Source organism: Chrysochloris asiatica, unplaced genomic scaffold (assembly GCF_000296735.1).
Source record: "Chrysochloris asiatica unplaced genomic scaffold, ChrAsi1.0 scaffold00045, whole genome shotgun sequence".
Taxonomy (NCBI): domain Eukaryota; kingdom Metazoa; phylum Chordata; class Mammalia; order Afrosoricida; family Chrysochloridae; genus Chrysochloris; species Chrysochloris asiatica.
Genome location: NW_006408563.1, coordinates 15,513,126 through 15,528,970, shown reverse-complemented (window position 1 = coordinate 15,528,970; position 15,845 = coordinate 15,513,126). Strand labels below are relative to the sequence as shown.

The 15,845-nt window shown below is 39.9% G+C and overlaps 1 protein-coding gene across 1 annotated transcript in view; it reads right to left on the bottom strand.

The window, feature by feature from the left end:
• Nucleotides 1–15,845, bottom strand: part of ANKRD44 (ankyrin repeat domain 44) — a 400,403-nt gene that overhangs the window by 103,968 nt on the left and 280,590 nt on the right. Inside the window, exons 10-14 of the mRNA XM_006862012.1 lie at nt 12,770–12,852; nt 11,173–11,236; nt 9,129–9,197; nt 6,436–6,576; nt 4,762–4,842 (exon numbers count right to left, since the gene is read on the bottom strand). Of these exons, the coding sequence (XP_006862074.1) occupies nt 4,762–4,842; nt 6,436–6,576; nt 9,129–9,197; nt 11,173–11,236; nt 12,770–12,852 (438 nt within the window). The remainder of the gene's footprint in view (nt 1–4,761; nt 4,843–6,435; nt 6,577–9,128; nt 9,198–11,172; nt 11,237–12,769; nt 12,853–15,845) is intronic.

Below are 15,845 nucleotides of genomic sequence, written 5' to 3'. Positions count from 1 at the left end.
TCAGTTCCAAGTCAGGTTGTAAATCTTTACGGGAGCAGAAAGACTCATCTTTCTCCTGAGAACAGCTAGTAGTTTTGAAATACCGACCTAGAGGTTAGCAGCCTGACTCATAACCACTACGCTTGGTATCTTGACTGCTGCTTCCACAAACAAATCACTCATAGATAATTAAAACATATACTTTAATTTCAAGAAAATTGATGAAAGACAAAATTTAAAACCAAATAGTTATATGTCATATAATTTATCCATTAAATACTCCATAGTGAATCAAGCTATTATTGGAACTCTGCTATGATGTTGTCTTTGGTGATTTGCACCTTATAAGGAAGTTCTTTGTTTTGAAAATTAAATGCTCAGGGACAGGATCCTAAGTATGACTCATTTTCAGCCAAATTTCATCCCTTTAAAGAAATCATTCCACAGGAATAGTGTTGTGATGGGCACACAGTCCCCAACCTCTCAACTGATTACTATGAAAGTCAGTTGATAAATGGGCTGTGTGGAATTTGGAAAGCATTTGGAATTGCTCCCAAAGAGTTGCTGAAGCCAGAAGCCAGCTGAACTATAGCACTGTGGGAGTTCTGGTCTGGTGCTGTAGGATAAGCACTGGACTGCTAACTGCAAGATCAGTGGTACGAACGCACCAGTTGTTCCTCGGAAACCCTATGCAGGGTTGCTATGACTTGATGGTACTTAACAACAATGATATAGCATGATAGGATATGTACTGGATTGCTAACGCTAAGGTTCACACCCACCAGCCACTCCGTGGGAAAAGGATGAGGCTTTTTGCTCCTCTTTTCCAAGACTTACAGCCATGGAAACACTATGTTGTTGTGTTGTTAAGTGTCATTGAGTCGGTTCTGACCCATAGTGACTCTGTATAGGGTTTCTGAGGAGTGGCGAGTGCACTTGAACCGCCAGTCTTGTGGTTCAAACCAATTCTGCAGTGCAGCGCATTAACCCACAGTGCCACACTAGGACTCCTGGAAACACTGTATGGGTTGCTATGAGCTGTAAACGAATCCATGGCAGTGGACAGTGGCTGGGTAGTACAAATAGGGTTAGTACATCCAAACCCAAAATAAGCTCACTGTATTCGACTGTTACAGGACATAATAGAATTGCCCCATGGAGTTTCTAAGGCTGTAAACCTGTATGGAATACATCGTTCTCCTGCAGAACAGATTCCAACGGCCCACCTTTCAGTTAGTGGTGGAGCTCCTTAACCTCCACTGCGTCACCAGGGCTCTGTGAGATAATAACAGTGCTACAGAATTTGAATATTCTGTACAATGTTTCTACCGGAAAATGAATTTCATGTTTTACCTGAGAATACCTATCTTTCCTCCTTCCAGAACCATAACTAGTGATTTTGGCACCTAAGCGCAAACCAATAGTAGTGTACCTAGAGGCAGGGAAAGCCCTTATTTGCCTAAAAGAGCCCTCAGGCTCAAAGCAAGCATGCAGTTCTGCTGTAGAAGGGACTTACATTTTCACATCCTTTTAATATCATTATTCTACTCGACAGCACTTAACAACAACAACAACAGTGCAAAACAAGGAGTCCTGGTCTGGTGCTGTAGGATAAGCACTGGACTGCTAACCACATAGTAAAACAGTTCAAACACAACAGCTACTACTTGGAAATGCTATCCATGGTCACTATGAGTTGGAACTGACTGGACAGCACTTAACAAGAACAACAGTGCAAAACCCTCTTTATTCTGCTTTACTCACAGGTATGATTTCTAGCTTCACCCTGACCGTAGTTACAGTATGTCCACAACTGGATGGGACCCCATGAACTGTACCCTTCTACAGGAAAGGCCCAGTGGGAGGTGAGACAGGGAATATTCAGGTCATAGAAAATGAGCTTCCTCCAGCAGCTGGAGGGAATCCTGGTTGCAAACTCAGTGCTGTCACAAGGGTTGGTGTCATGCAGTGAGGTAACACAGTAGTGTCACCCTTGCTCCCTCACCCTGTGGACCTTCTCCCGTACCAGACCACACAGACTCTTTAGCGATGTTTATTGTCCATTTTAATCACAGAATAATATACGATAAATATAGTCCTGGTGTGGTGTTATAGGTATACATACGCACTGGACTGCTAGCCACAGATTGGAGATTCAAACCCATCATCAGGTCCTCAGAAACCCTATTTAGGGTCACTATGAGTCAGAACTGACTCAGTAACACTTAACAGCAACAACAAATTGCTTAAATGTAATACTTCTTGGAGTCCTGGTGTGGCGCTGCCGGATAATGCACTGGACTGCAAGGACCGACAACCACTTGGAAATCCTATACATGGTTGCTGTGAATTGGAACAGACTCAACAGCACTAAACAACAACAATGCTTCTTAGATTATATGAACACTAACAACAAAACTGTTGTAAAATCTTTCTACACTGAAAACAACATTATTAGTAACTGAACAGAAATCTTTGGGGATTTTTCTTCCTCTTTTCCTTTATTAATACTTCATTCTCAAAAAAAGTTATGAATATGGGTTCACAAACACAAATTACCACACTATTGTAGCGAAAATACCAGACAATCTGACAAAATCAGCCACTATAAAAGTGGTTACGAATTGGGCTGCGATCCGGAAGGTCAGCAGTTCGAAACTACCAGCTGCTCCATGGGAGAAAGATGAGGCGATCTGCTCCCGTAAAGATTTACAGGCTCGGAAACCCTATTCAGGGTCGCTATGGGTCAAAACCGACTCGACGGCAGGCACTTAACAACAACAACAACAATAAAAACATTGCAGCAGAAAAAAAAAATACCAGCATGTGCTTGTAACAAGTGGAAATGGACCCATGTGATTTGAAGGGTCATTATAATTGGGCGTTAATATGACAGTGTCACCAGGTGTGGTCCCCACCCCCTGCAGCCTTAGTGAACCCACAGGCAAATAGTTAAAGCATTCACTGCGAACAGAAAGGTTAAAAGTTGGAATCCACCCAGCAGCACCAGAGAAGACAGGCCTGGTAAACCAGTCACTGAGAGCCCTACTGAGCACATTCTAGTCTGACACAGGGAGTCAGCATCAGGTGGCATCCACTTGATGGCAACTGTTTTTTGCTTTGTTTGCTCGACAACTGGAGACAAGAACAAGTTAGGGCTTGTGTATGCAGACTTGGAGAGCACTGGGTCCCACAGGTACAGGGCACAATTGTGGGCACCAGTTCATTTATTTACTCAGTTTTTTAAGTTATTGATCCACTGGGCAGTGTGTGCTTCCCACTGTGACGTGAAATGCAGAGAGAAGGCAAGGAGCTTTCCGATGTACTAGCCCCATCACAGCAACAGCTAAGTCTTGGGGTGAGGTGGTACAGGAACAGGGTGCGGTTCACTAGCTGATGTGTAGGAGAGAGTACAACTGGTATACTTCACATCCAACTCTCAAGACTTTGATTTATGTTGCTGTTTGCTGTCAAAGTCGATTCTCACCTACAGCCACCCTATATGATAGAGTAGAACTGACTTACCTTGTTTCCAAGGTTGTAATGTTCACAGGAGCAGATGACCAGCTCTTTTCTCTTGTGGAGTTGCTGGTTGGTTCAACATAACCTTTCAGTTAGCAGCTGTTGCGCCTCTAGAGATGCCCCCTTTATTTATACCTATCCACTGCCATCAAGTCCATTCCGACTCACAGCGACCCTACAGGACTGGATAGAACTGCTTCACAGGGCTTCTGAGGCTGCAAATCTTCATGGAAGGAGATGGTCTCATCTTTCTCCTATGGAGCAGTTGGTGGATTTGAGCCACCAACTTTTCATTTGGCAGTCAAGCACTTAACCCACTGTGTCACCAGGGATCTATTTATCTGTTTGTTGTTAAGTGCTGTCAAGTCGGTTTCAACTCACAGTGACCCTATATAGGGTTTCCCAGGAGTGGCTGGTAGGTTTGAACCGCTGATCTTGTAGTTAGAAGTCCAGTGCTTATCCTATAGTGCCACACCAGGAATTCTTTATTTATGTTGTGTTGTTGTTAAGTGCCATTGAATTGGTTCCAACTCATAGTGACTGACCCTTTATTTATAGGAGCTACTAAGTAGTTTTGGAGTCCTGGTGTGGCTCTGTGGGCTAATGCAAAGTCGTTTGAACTGCAAGATCAGTGGTTCAAGCTCACCAGCTCCTCCTCAGAAACCCTATACAGGGTCACTATGGGTCGGAATCAACTCGTGGCACTTAACAATAACAATAAGTAGTTTTACACAGGTAATGAAAGAAGAGTCTAAGGCCCTGAGTCAAATTCCTGTGTCCCCTCAAGCACATGTTATGTGGGAGAGTCAGAAATGATATTTAGGATGGTGGTGATGCTTATGTGTCGTGGAGTCAATTCCAACTCATAGCGACCCTGTACTAGAGCAGAAAGCCTCATTTTCTCCCGCGGAGCCACTGGTAGTTTTGAACTGCTGACCATGAGATTAGCAGCCTGACTCTTAAATTACTACGCTACCGTAGCTCCTTGATATTTAGGATACCTGGTCGTAAAAACCACTGGCCAATCAACAGTGATGGTTGCAGCAAGCCTTACAATTTTAGAAAGAGCTTCCTGTGTGAAAACAGCAGAGTTAAAGGATGCATTCAGAGAACAGTTTCTTCTTCATTCAAGGCAAGCTCACATCACATCTTCAAGATTCCAAGTTAAACTCCACAAGAGTAGGCTGGCCCCATAAGACCCAGAGAGCAGACAAAACTGTCAGAAACAAAACCTTGTTCTTAAACTGAGAAGACACTTACAACGCGGCTTTCTTTTCCTTCATGTCCCTGGCTCTTTCAAGTTCTTCTGAATTTTCATGGGCATTTCCTAAGATGGTCTTACTTCTCAGCATATGGGATAGGAGAAAAAAAAAAAAATGCAGTTAACTTTTTTAATATCAAAGTTGTTAATGGTATGGGTGCAATTTATATCCCAATTATCTTTACCCCCAACCCAGATGCATAAGCACCACTGTTTCTCATTGAGTATCTGCACAGTTCTCTCCAAGGCTCTCTAGTAAATCTATTCTTTTCATTGGAATCCAGTTGGAAACATGACTTTACTAAAACTTACAGCTAGGTATGGGTGATTAATACAACAATTTGTCCACCCTTCCAGAAACATCTAAAACACCTAGGTCAAAATGAGGTGCCCTTGCTCAAACTCTTCTGCCACCTACCACAATCCTTGCTGCTTGCCCATATATGGCAAGAGACAGAGTTCTGATCATCCCTCACCTCTCAGAATAATTCTTCACTGTCCAGGAATCTTTTTCAGGTCTTAGCAGATATAGTAAGCTTGCTTCCCTTCCTAATCCCTGCTCACTTCATCTCAAGTAAAGAGCACAGAGCCTGGCACTTGGCAGATACTCAATAAACATGTGCCACATTAATAACTTCATGGCTGTGAGATTCCAAGAGCTACATCTGACTTGGAAATATTATATAAGCATGAAGAGAAAAATGAACAGCATGCTTTTCAAATAATGGATCATAATCCAGTACTGAATTGTGAAGTCAGTTTCATGGGCTACAGTCACCAGTTAATTTATGTTTTAAACATCACACCTAGTAATGATAAATGTTTCCTAAAATCTTTGTTTCAGTGTTACATACTCATATATAATACACACATATGTCATGATGTAAAATATATTTCTTACTGTGAGTCGTCATTTAAAATGTTTGAAAGCCATTGCTGGAAGGGGTAAGCAGTTAGCACTGACCCAGGACCAATTCCACTGCACACGGCAGCACAGAACTCAATAGCTCTCTAGACCAGGTCACCAAAAAGATTCCTCTGAAGGAGGCCTTGACCTTAAGCTTCTGAGAATAATCTCATAAACTGTGGGCACTTCTCCCAAGTTTTTCCCTTGAACTGATACACTTATTTCTGCTTTCCTTGTCTAGCCTCCTAGAATCCAGACATGTCCAAGATAATCAACGTCATCTTTTCTAGCTTCTGAAAGAGCATTCATGACCAAGGTTCTGAGCAATAGAGCCTGTTTTATGCATTTGAAGACTACAGGGTTTATGCAGAGGTGGATATTTTTGACTTGTATATTTTTAGCATATATATTAACTAATTTAAGTTTCATGGAAATGAAAACACTTAAGTGGTGATGAGAACTCCAGTGTGTGTCTAAATGAATTACAACAGATTTGAACTAACTGAAAACCAGACTTAATGGTTCCACTTGGCATTCAACCCAAGAACAGTGAAGTAATTGTGCAGTGACATGTAAGGATCAAACATAAAGAGAGAAGAACGGGAAAACTGGGGTTAGAGATGAAGCAATTCTAACTCCTTTGGCTCTGGGTGAAAGATTCTTCATATCAGTTTCCATGAGGTAGTATGAAGACAACTTAGCAAACCTCCCCTGCCCCGCTCCCCAAGTCCTGCCCTCAGGGGAATTATGAGCAGGCTGTGTTTACTTTCTATCCATGTCTGATGCAGCAGCGTAGTGCAAAGCTGTCCTTCCCCAGTCATCTGTTTCATTAACGTTGGCCCCTGTGGTCACTAATGTCTCAATACAGTGGAAATGACAATTCGCAGCTGCATAGTGCAAAGGGGTCCTGGAAAACAAACAGCAATTGGTTATGTCATTAAGCCTGAAGCACAGACTCATCCCTGGCACTAAGACTGGCACCTGTATTTCTAGGGGTCTAGAAAGTTCTTCTACTCTCATGGTGCACGTGCCTTTCTTTGACTATGTAATGTGGAACTGAAGCTTCAAGGTCATCTACCCTGGGCTTGATTCTTCTTCTCCACTCCTAGTCCCCACCATGGTTCAGGACTATATTATTGCTTATTTGAAGCACTGCAGTACCATCCTCATTGGTCTCCTTTGCTTGAATCTAGCTGCTCATCTAATTCCAAGTTGATATGGATAAAAAGCTGGATTTCTAAGGTACTCTCCCAGACTAAACCATCTGTCATGTCAATTCCAACTCACATCAATCCTATACGACCGAGTGGAACAGCCCCATAGGGTTCCCAAGGCTGTGATCTCTACGGAAGCAGACTGCCGCATCTTTCTCCTGCTGAGTGGCTGGTGGGTTTGAACCATCACCTTTTGGTGAGCAGCCAAGTGCGTTAGCCACTATGCCACTAGGGTTCTTTTTTAAAGGTACTGTCCCCACATATGTCAGTACTGATTACACAGCTTTGTAGCTCCTCAGTGAACAAAGCCCTTGATTCCTAAGCCTGAAATTGAAGATCTTCCCAAGCTAGTCCTAATCTATCAGTTACTATATCCAAACAACCTGTGGCCATGTCCACACTTCTTGCCCATTTTCCCATGCTCCTTTCTTCATCTGGACTACCCTTTGCTGAAGCACTTCTACCCATTAAAACTTGACTCATCATTAGGTTCCCAAAATTCTCTCTGTCTTCTGAGACTGTTTAGCTCCTGTCTCCGTCTCTCGTGGGGCTATCATCACACATTGCCTTAATTTGAGTTACTAGTGTATTATCTCATTTCCCACTGAACTAGAAACTAGCTCCCTGAGGTTGGGGATACAGGTCAATGAGAAGAACAATGCAGAAGGAATCAGAAGTCCTGGCCTCCAGTCTGGACACACGTATTAGCTGGGCCAACCATGTCCCTTCTGTGTCATAGGCAGCTATCCCCAAGGTCTCATCTAGGTCTAAAATTCTCTGGATTTGAATAAATTGTTTAGTGTTTTTGGGCTGGGCTTTGTCAGCCATTAAACAGGTTAATAAACATCACCCCACCACACCACCACAGACTTACTAGAAGAAACTAAGTAATATTCAGAATGTACCACCACCTTGTAAAGAGTCAGGCGCTACAAAACTATCACTTATTTTTAGTTCTCAATTATTTAACAATCTTTCTTGTGTACCCAACCAATATTTAGGGTCAGAATTGAGTCAATGGGTTTGGTTTTTAGACTGATCAAATAGAATTGTAAAAAGAAAGTAACTTTATTTCAGGAATTATTCATTTATCATTTCTCAAGTACATTTATTTTATAGTCAATTTGTGGGATCTTTAGTCCAAAAGTAGGAAATTATAAATATTTTACATATTGTACTGCTGGAATTTTAATTAACGAGACTGGAAATTATTAGGTGTCAACCATTCGACAGAGCCCAGAGAGAAAGTGACCTCATCCTTGTTCTCCGGAGCCTCGCAGCCACGTGAGGAAAGAGACAAGGAAACAAACTGTCCACTAGAACAGAGTGATGAGTCCTGCAGTAACAGACTACATGGGGTGTTAGGGAAGCAGGGACAAGGGGTTCCTGCTACAGTGTTAAGGGGTGACACTTGTCATGAATCTTGAAGATGAGTTGAAGTTGCTTTAAGTAGGTAAGTAGGAGAAGAAACCCCAAAGATTCAGAATATATGTGGACAGGAGTAGAGAATACTGTGAAAACAAAAAATGGAATTGAAAAGATACACATATATATAAACACACAGCTCTGTGTGTGTGTCTGTATATCCATGTGCTAGTTAGTTATGTTAAAGTAAGAAAAATTCTACAACCTATCCCAATAGGCAAAGTCCTGGTGTGGTACTGTGGGTTAATGCGTCAGACTGCAAAGCCGTTTGAACTGCAAGGTTCAAGCTCATCAGCTGCTCCTCAGAAACCTTACACAGGGCTGCTATGGATCGGAACCGACTTGACGGCACTTAACAACAACATTCCAATAGGCAAAGGGGCTACTTTTTGTTTTGTTTTGCTGTAGTTGTTCAAAGTTTTAAACATGTCTAAAAATGTATCCCAAGATAAAATGTCCCATAAATATAACAAAATGCTTCAGATGTTGCCAGCTCTGCATTGGAGGGGCAAGAATGCTAGAGAGTTGTATTATGCTGTAACCAGAACATCCTAAGCTATATCCATGTGGGAGATTAAAGAAAAATGGAAAAGACAAGAGAAACAATGAACACTCCTAATTAGCAGCTGTGAGAGGAGCTACTTCCCTGGTGGTTGGTGCCTGCTTTGGTGGTAGTTCTCTACAAGAAAGGCTTTCCTTCTGGGGGTGGAATTTCCCAGCCAGTTTCCCTGCTTATCATTTCAACATCACAGGACTTCCAGACAGACTGCTCTCCACTCTTTCATTGAGGCACCTGAAACAGCATTCCCAGATTACATACCTCCCACACTTGTCCTTTCTGTGGAAATCCGCTCCGCTGCTCTGCAAGAGTTTTATACATTCCATGTTGCTAGAAAGACAGGGAAAGCATTAGGAAGATGCTCTTTTTCACTGGTATGAAAAAGAGAATATCAATTATCTTCACAAAGAGCTGTTTTCTACAGAGTGCAGGCCAAGATGAAATGGTAACCTCAGGTTTAAATTCATCTAACAAAAATATAACTTGCACATTTTAGAGTAATGTCATATCTTAAGGATCTGAAGTCCTTAAAATTCCTTTTAAAGGTCAGTTATAAAGCTTGGTGAGACATTATCAATTCAATGAGTAAAGAATTTAATGACTATCACATAATTAAACCTCTCAATGATAGTTTCCTCGCTTACCCTAAAATTCCTTTTCAAAACCATCAAGAGTTTATGAAACAAGCACTTGCCCCTATAATATTTCCATGTTGCCTTTAAAGAATGACCTGTAGTGGACACCCATTACCTTTTATCACTGCAGAATGATGACCATTTTCGACCCAGACACTCCTAATGGAAAATAAAACAGCTACATTTCCCTGTCTTTGTAATTTAGGTAAATAAATGTGCAGAGACTAGGCCAAAAATGATGTAATGTAATTGTGGTCTTCCAAAGCTTCTTTGTCATTTGCAGAAGCAAGAAATCATGTTTAGTAGAGAGAAAGAGACCTAGTGAAGAGAACTTGCCTTTTGAAGGGCATGTTGCTAAATATTAATTCTAATAGGAGTTTCAGAATCCAAAATGATGTGTTGCCACTTTCTGTATAAGGCTGCTATGTATATTTTTTAATGTGGTCATAGAAAAAAGATAATCATCTATTAGAATTTAAACTTGGGATGCTATGAAAAAACCTAGAATTCATTATTTTATTATAATTTAAATGAGAATAATTATTTCATTAATGAAAACCCCAAACAGGACTCTCTTTACTCCAAACCCGACCTTCATATTCATCTTATTCAGAGAATTAGGTGTTTCATTATAAAATATAAGAACTTGCTAAGACAATTACATGTTGGTGTAGCACAATGTCAGTTCATATAAAGCATCCAGCATCCATCTCTTACTAAGTGATGCCAAAGGTTCAAAGAGGCCAACCCAAGTTATGTGGCTCTGTAGTTCATAAAATTTGAGGGGTGTGGGAAGGTTCTATTAAAAAAGGATACAAAACAATTTTTTTTTTTTAACGAAAAGAAAATAAGGTAGGAAACTTAGAAGGGACGCATGCAAATAAGGGACTCTAGAGCTTCACGATCAATCCATCTCTAATGAATAGGTTATACCTTTGGTAATATGCAGAGGGAAATAGAGAAGCTTTGTTGTGCCTTAGGGAACAAGAAATTGATTAAGAACCAATACTTTATCCATACATGGTTACCAAAGAGAAGCCATGTTTGGTCAACGTGAGGACACATATCAACTATTTGTTTATCAAAGCACTAATGTAGCCACTGGTATGAAAAAGAGAATATCTAATGAAAAATTCCCTTTGCAAGTTAAAAAAAAAAAAAAAAAAGCAAAGTTTAAATCACTTCTTTCCTATCCTTTAGGTTTTCTTTTGACTTTTGTTTCACATTTAATCATTATAAAGACTTAAAAATCAGTTTGGAAACATAGGTAAAATGCCTGTAAATGAAAATGAATTAATTCATTCTTGGATTCCCTTGATTGTCATTCACCTGCCAGCAACAAAAGTGGAAAATTAAAAAAAAAAAAAATTTCTTTCAGTGGAGGGAGTGCCAAGTAGTTATTTATTCTGTATGTTGAATAGCTACGATTGTAGGAAAAAAAGAAAGTGAATGAAAAGAAAAGAAAAACCAATTTACTTTAAGAGATGAGTTCGTGACTTTTCTTTAGAAAAGCAAATTGGGAATAATCCGGGAATCCAGAATAGTGATATTTGGTGTTGTTAGAAATGATTCTTACCCATTTCACTAAGGAAGGTGTCTTGCATTCACAAACAACTTAAGTCAGCTAAAACGCATAAGTCATGAAATAACTGAGATGGCTAACTACTCACCCTCCTGCAGCAGCAGCATGAAGGCACGTTCTTCCAAATTTATCTGGGGTGTCTATGTCAAAGCCTGCAGACAGCACGTGCTCATTACTAAACAAGGATACTATGCTATACTTTTGTCCTAGTTAAACCACAAGAAACATTGCAGAGACAGAAAAATCAGTTAGTAGAAAAACCAGAATGCAAGCAACTGTAGTCAGAAAGAGGTTGTCATGGAAACGAATGGTAACTGCTCAAGCTTGGCAATTTTATAGGAAGAACCGTGAAGTCAAGAAGAATTTATTTTCACATTCAGCCCTGGATGAATCGCAGCCCCATTTTTCAATCACAGGATAGAAATTTATGAAACCAATTTGAGATAAGTGGAGCAACGGACAGGCAGACAGAACACATGGAGAAAACATGGAAGGCAAAGGAGTGGTCACAACATGCTGGAAGAGAGATTTTCTTAAACGTATTCCTAGCTTTTAGTTGGTTTAAGATTGAGCAAACATGCTTTCATGCAGGGATTGTTTTTAAACATGCCAAAAGCAGTGAAAGCAGAATCAACCATAGGCAAAGTACTTAAAGGGAAAAAAATGCCTCTGAGATATCTGATAAATCAATTCATAAACAATCTTTGCCTGCATATCTGTATCACCTTTGAAAGTCCAGGAACTTCTTAGTATATAGAGGTTGGCAGATGTATTGATAAGAAAGATTAGCAAAGCTAATTAGCAAACCAGAAAGCATTTATGAGTTCCAAGTAACCCCACATTAGAAAAAAATTAGTTAAACATAGTTTAATTTTTATATTGATTTTTTCAGAGCTCACAGAGTGGGCTGGCAACACAACCTTTTTCTTAACCACTAAAATATGGGAAATTTGGCCTTTTTTCTTTTGTTAAAAATATTAAATATTAAGGAACCATTTTAAACCTCAAAGATGCATTTTCCTTCTTTGAAAACTTCTTTTAAGGTCTAGAGATCGCTGCTTCTCTCTCAATCCAAAGATCACCCAAGCTTTAACTTGAAAACCAGACAAGACTCATACTCCAGGGCTGGAACACAACACCTCTCCTCACTTACCAACATGATTAGGTTCCAAAGACCAACTCATTATGCAAGAAAGAGTAGGCATTTGTGAAAATGGAGGATGACAATGTCAGATCACAAAACAGAGGTCAATTGCATCATTAAATATCTGTTAAATCACATAACTGCCAAACCACTGAGAATCATGGCCCGGGCAAGCTGATGCATAACCCTAATCATCACAGTCTGTATTACTCTCTCTGTCCATCCTGGCATTGGTTGCTGCCAGGCATATGTCATAATGCAAAAAAGAGTCCCATGGTACATTTGTTATTACTGGCATAAATGAGAAATGTCAGATGACTAGACAGTAAGTGAGGAGAGGGTATACTGACATTTGAACAACATCCACTCCATGAACTGCTGGGAGTTTTCACATGCAGTTAGCTGTGGTACGTAACTTGCCCTGCCCACTCAGGTAACGACACGAAGCACAGACAGCCATTCAGTCTGACCACACACCTGAAGCCGTGTGACTCACTGACAGGACACATTAAGCCTCATCTTTGACAACAGATATACTTACCCGATGACAACAACTTTCTGCAGCAGTCAGAGTGAGCATTTAGGGCTGCTAAATGTAAGGGGAACATGCTATGGATTCCACACCTGGGGAGGAAAACAAGAATAGATCATGTAGCTGATCTCAAGATACGTATATGCAGAAGGACAATGTCTCTCCAGAGGTTCCCTGAAAAAATTCATTTCATAAGAACAGTGACTTTTTAAATCTAAAATGAATTTCACTCTTGTTTTCTTTTAGTTTAGAAATTGTACCTCTCATTTGTTCATTTGCTCATCTCTTCAATACTTTTAAAGCTTCAGATACTATGCTAATTGCCAGAGATAACAATGCTGAGTGGTACCAACTCTCGATTTTGAAAAGCAACCTGATCTACTTCTAGACTTGATAAACAAACATGTACCATTGGCCTATTATGTTCTGAGAAACTTGCTTAGTGTACATAATGCCTATATTAGTGAAAATGGAATTTTAGGCGACAATAAAAACGGTTTTACCTTTTGCAGGTGAAACTTCATTTTCCTAATACACATTTATGTCGCACACTAACCCTCCTTGAGAACATAATAGAGTGAAGAGTTGTTATTGTTATTGTTATTGTTAAGTGCTGTCCAGTTGGTTCCGACTCACAGTGACCCTGTATAAGGTTTCTAAGGAGCAGCTGGTGAGATTGAACCACTGGCCTTGTGGTTCAAACCGACCTTATTATCTTATCCAACAGCACCACACCCGTACCCCACAGTGAAGAGTAATAAACATTAACTTGCATATATTTCTCAAACCTAGCATATGTTTCCTAACAGTATTCCAGAAAGACTCTAGAAGGCACTTTTTTGACTGTTCCCTACTATACATGTCCCTTACGTTAAAGGGGCGGGCTGCCTGCTGATGGCCACACTTTCTCCCCTCTTCTCTACTCCGTCTTACTCAACGAAGGACTAGAATCCATGTGCAGAACTTCAATTCACAACAGTATTATTGGGTGGTCCCCATGTTCTTCTAAAGCATTTGAAATAATGTTAGTGATTCTTTCTCATGACATCTCATTTTAGTCAAGTAATGCTTATATTTTAGATTTATAAACCTACTGTAAAAACACAAGCAAGTATGGGGCCATATAAATTTGTACCCTGTAGCATTAACTACCCAAATTTCTTCTCTCCCACAGAAAAGAGCCTGCTTTCCGATTCTACGCTTTGTAAAGAAACATTATTATGTGTGTGTGAATGTGTGAAAGCATTTATGTATTCACAGGTATTTCATATGGTTTGAACAATTAACTAGCACTCTCTCTCTTTCCATAACAACTTATCTTTATTGGCATTTTTGTTCAGTCTTCCCTTTGTTCATTTTCCTTTCCCTATATGGAGATTTCCAACCCACTGTATATAATAGCTGGCATCCATCAAGAGATGCAATTTGCCCATCTTCGGGCAGTGTCATGTAGAGGGGAACCGCTTGTAATTGCTTCTCTCATCATGTACAAAAAAGATGCTAAAAAGCAATTGCATCAGTGATGACCTTGAATCTCATGAAAAGAAGGAGGGAGTTGGGGAATGGGAGCGAATTCTTTCCTATCTATGCTACCTTTTATATTGTTCCCTTTGATACAAGGAAAACATCCTAAGTTTTTACATGTACAACATGATTTTAAAGCTTTCTACTAAACGGAACTTTAAGCTAATATAATTTTATGTAGTCATTTGATTTATTTTGGAAAGATAAGGCAAAAATATATGATGAAATAGCTCTAGATATTTAGATTTAGAATGGATGTATGGGTAGAGTAATTCCTAGGATGATTTAAAGTTCATGTATCTGAACTCAAGGAACGAATTTCTCAAGATTTCTTTTTAGCTTTCCTCATTATTTACACACACACATATATGCACAATATGTAATATATATACATATATATAATATTTAAAAAATCTATTTTATAAAAATTAAAATTAAAGCAAGCTAATGAGAGCAAAAATACCATCTTGAGTATATTCCACCTGAATTTACAGATCATTGTAAGACACGGTTTGATTTCTTGAACACCAATGACTGGAGCCACCACTCATCTGTCAGTGTGTCGTACTGTGGTGGCTTGTGAGTTGCTGTGATTCTGAAAACTATGCCACCGGTATTTTAAATACCAGCAGGGTCACCCATGGTGGAAAGGTTTCAGATGAGCCTCCAGGCGAAGACAGACTAGGAAGAAGGACTGACGAACTATTTCCAAATATTTACTCAATGAAAACCTTATGAATAGCAGAGAAACACTATCAGACATAGTGCCAGAAAATGAGATCTTCAGGTTGGAAGACACTCAAAATGCAACTGGGGAAGAGTAAAGTTGACCGTGATGATGCAAATGGAGAAAAGCCCACGGACCTTCATTAGCTGATGGGACACAACTCAATATGAAGAGAAACAGCTGCAAACATTCATTGATATTTGGAACATGGAATGTATGAAGTACGAATCTGGGAAAATTGGAAGTTGTCAAAAATGAAATGGAATGCATAAACATCAATATCCTAGGCATTAGTGAACTGAAATGGACTGGTATTGGCCATTTTGAATCTGACGACCACATGGTTTACTATACAGGGAATGACAAATTGAAGAGGAATGGTGTGGTATTCATTGTCAAAAAGAACATATCCAGATCAGTCATGAGGTACAACACTGTCTGTGATAGGATAATATCAAGCTGGGGGAACTGAAGAAAAAATTCAAGCCTCGACTTTCGTTATTGAAATATTCTCTGGGTAAATTATTGAATGATGAAGAAAGCATCAAGAGAAGATGGAAGGAATACACAGAGTCACTGTACCAAAAGTAAATGGTTAATGTTCAACCATTTCAAGAGGTAGCATATTATCAAGAGCCAATGATACTGAAGGAGGAAGTCCAAGGCGCAATGAAGGAATTGGCAAAGAACAAGGCATCAGGAATTGATGGAATACAAACTGAAATCTTTCAAGAAAGTGAGGAAGCACAGGAGGCACTCACTCACCTATGCCAAGAAATTTGGAAAATAGCTATCTGGCCAACTGATTGGAAGAGATCTGTATTTGTGCCCATT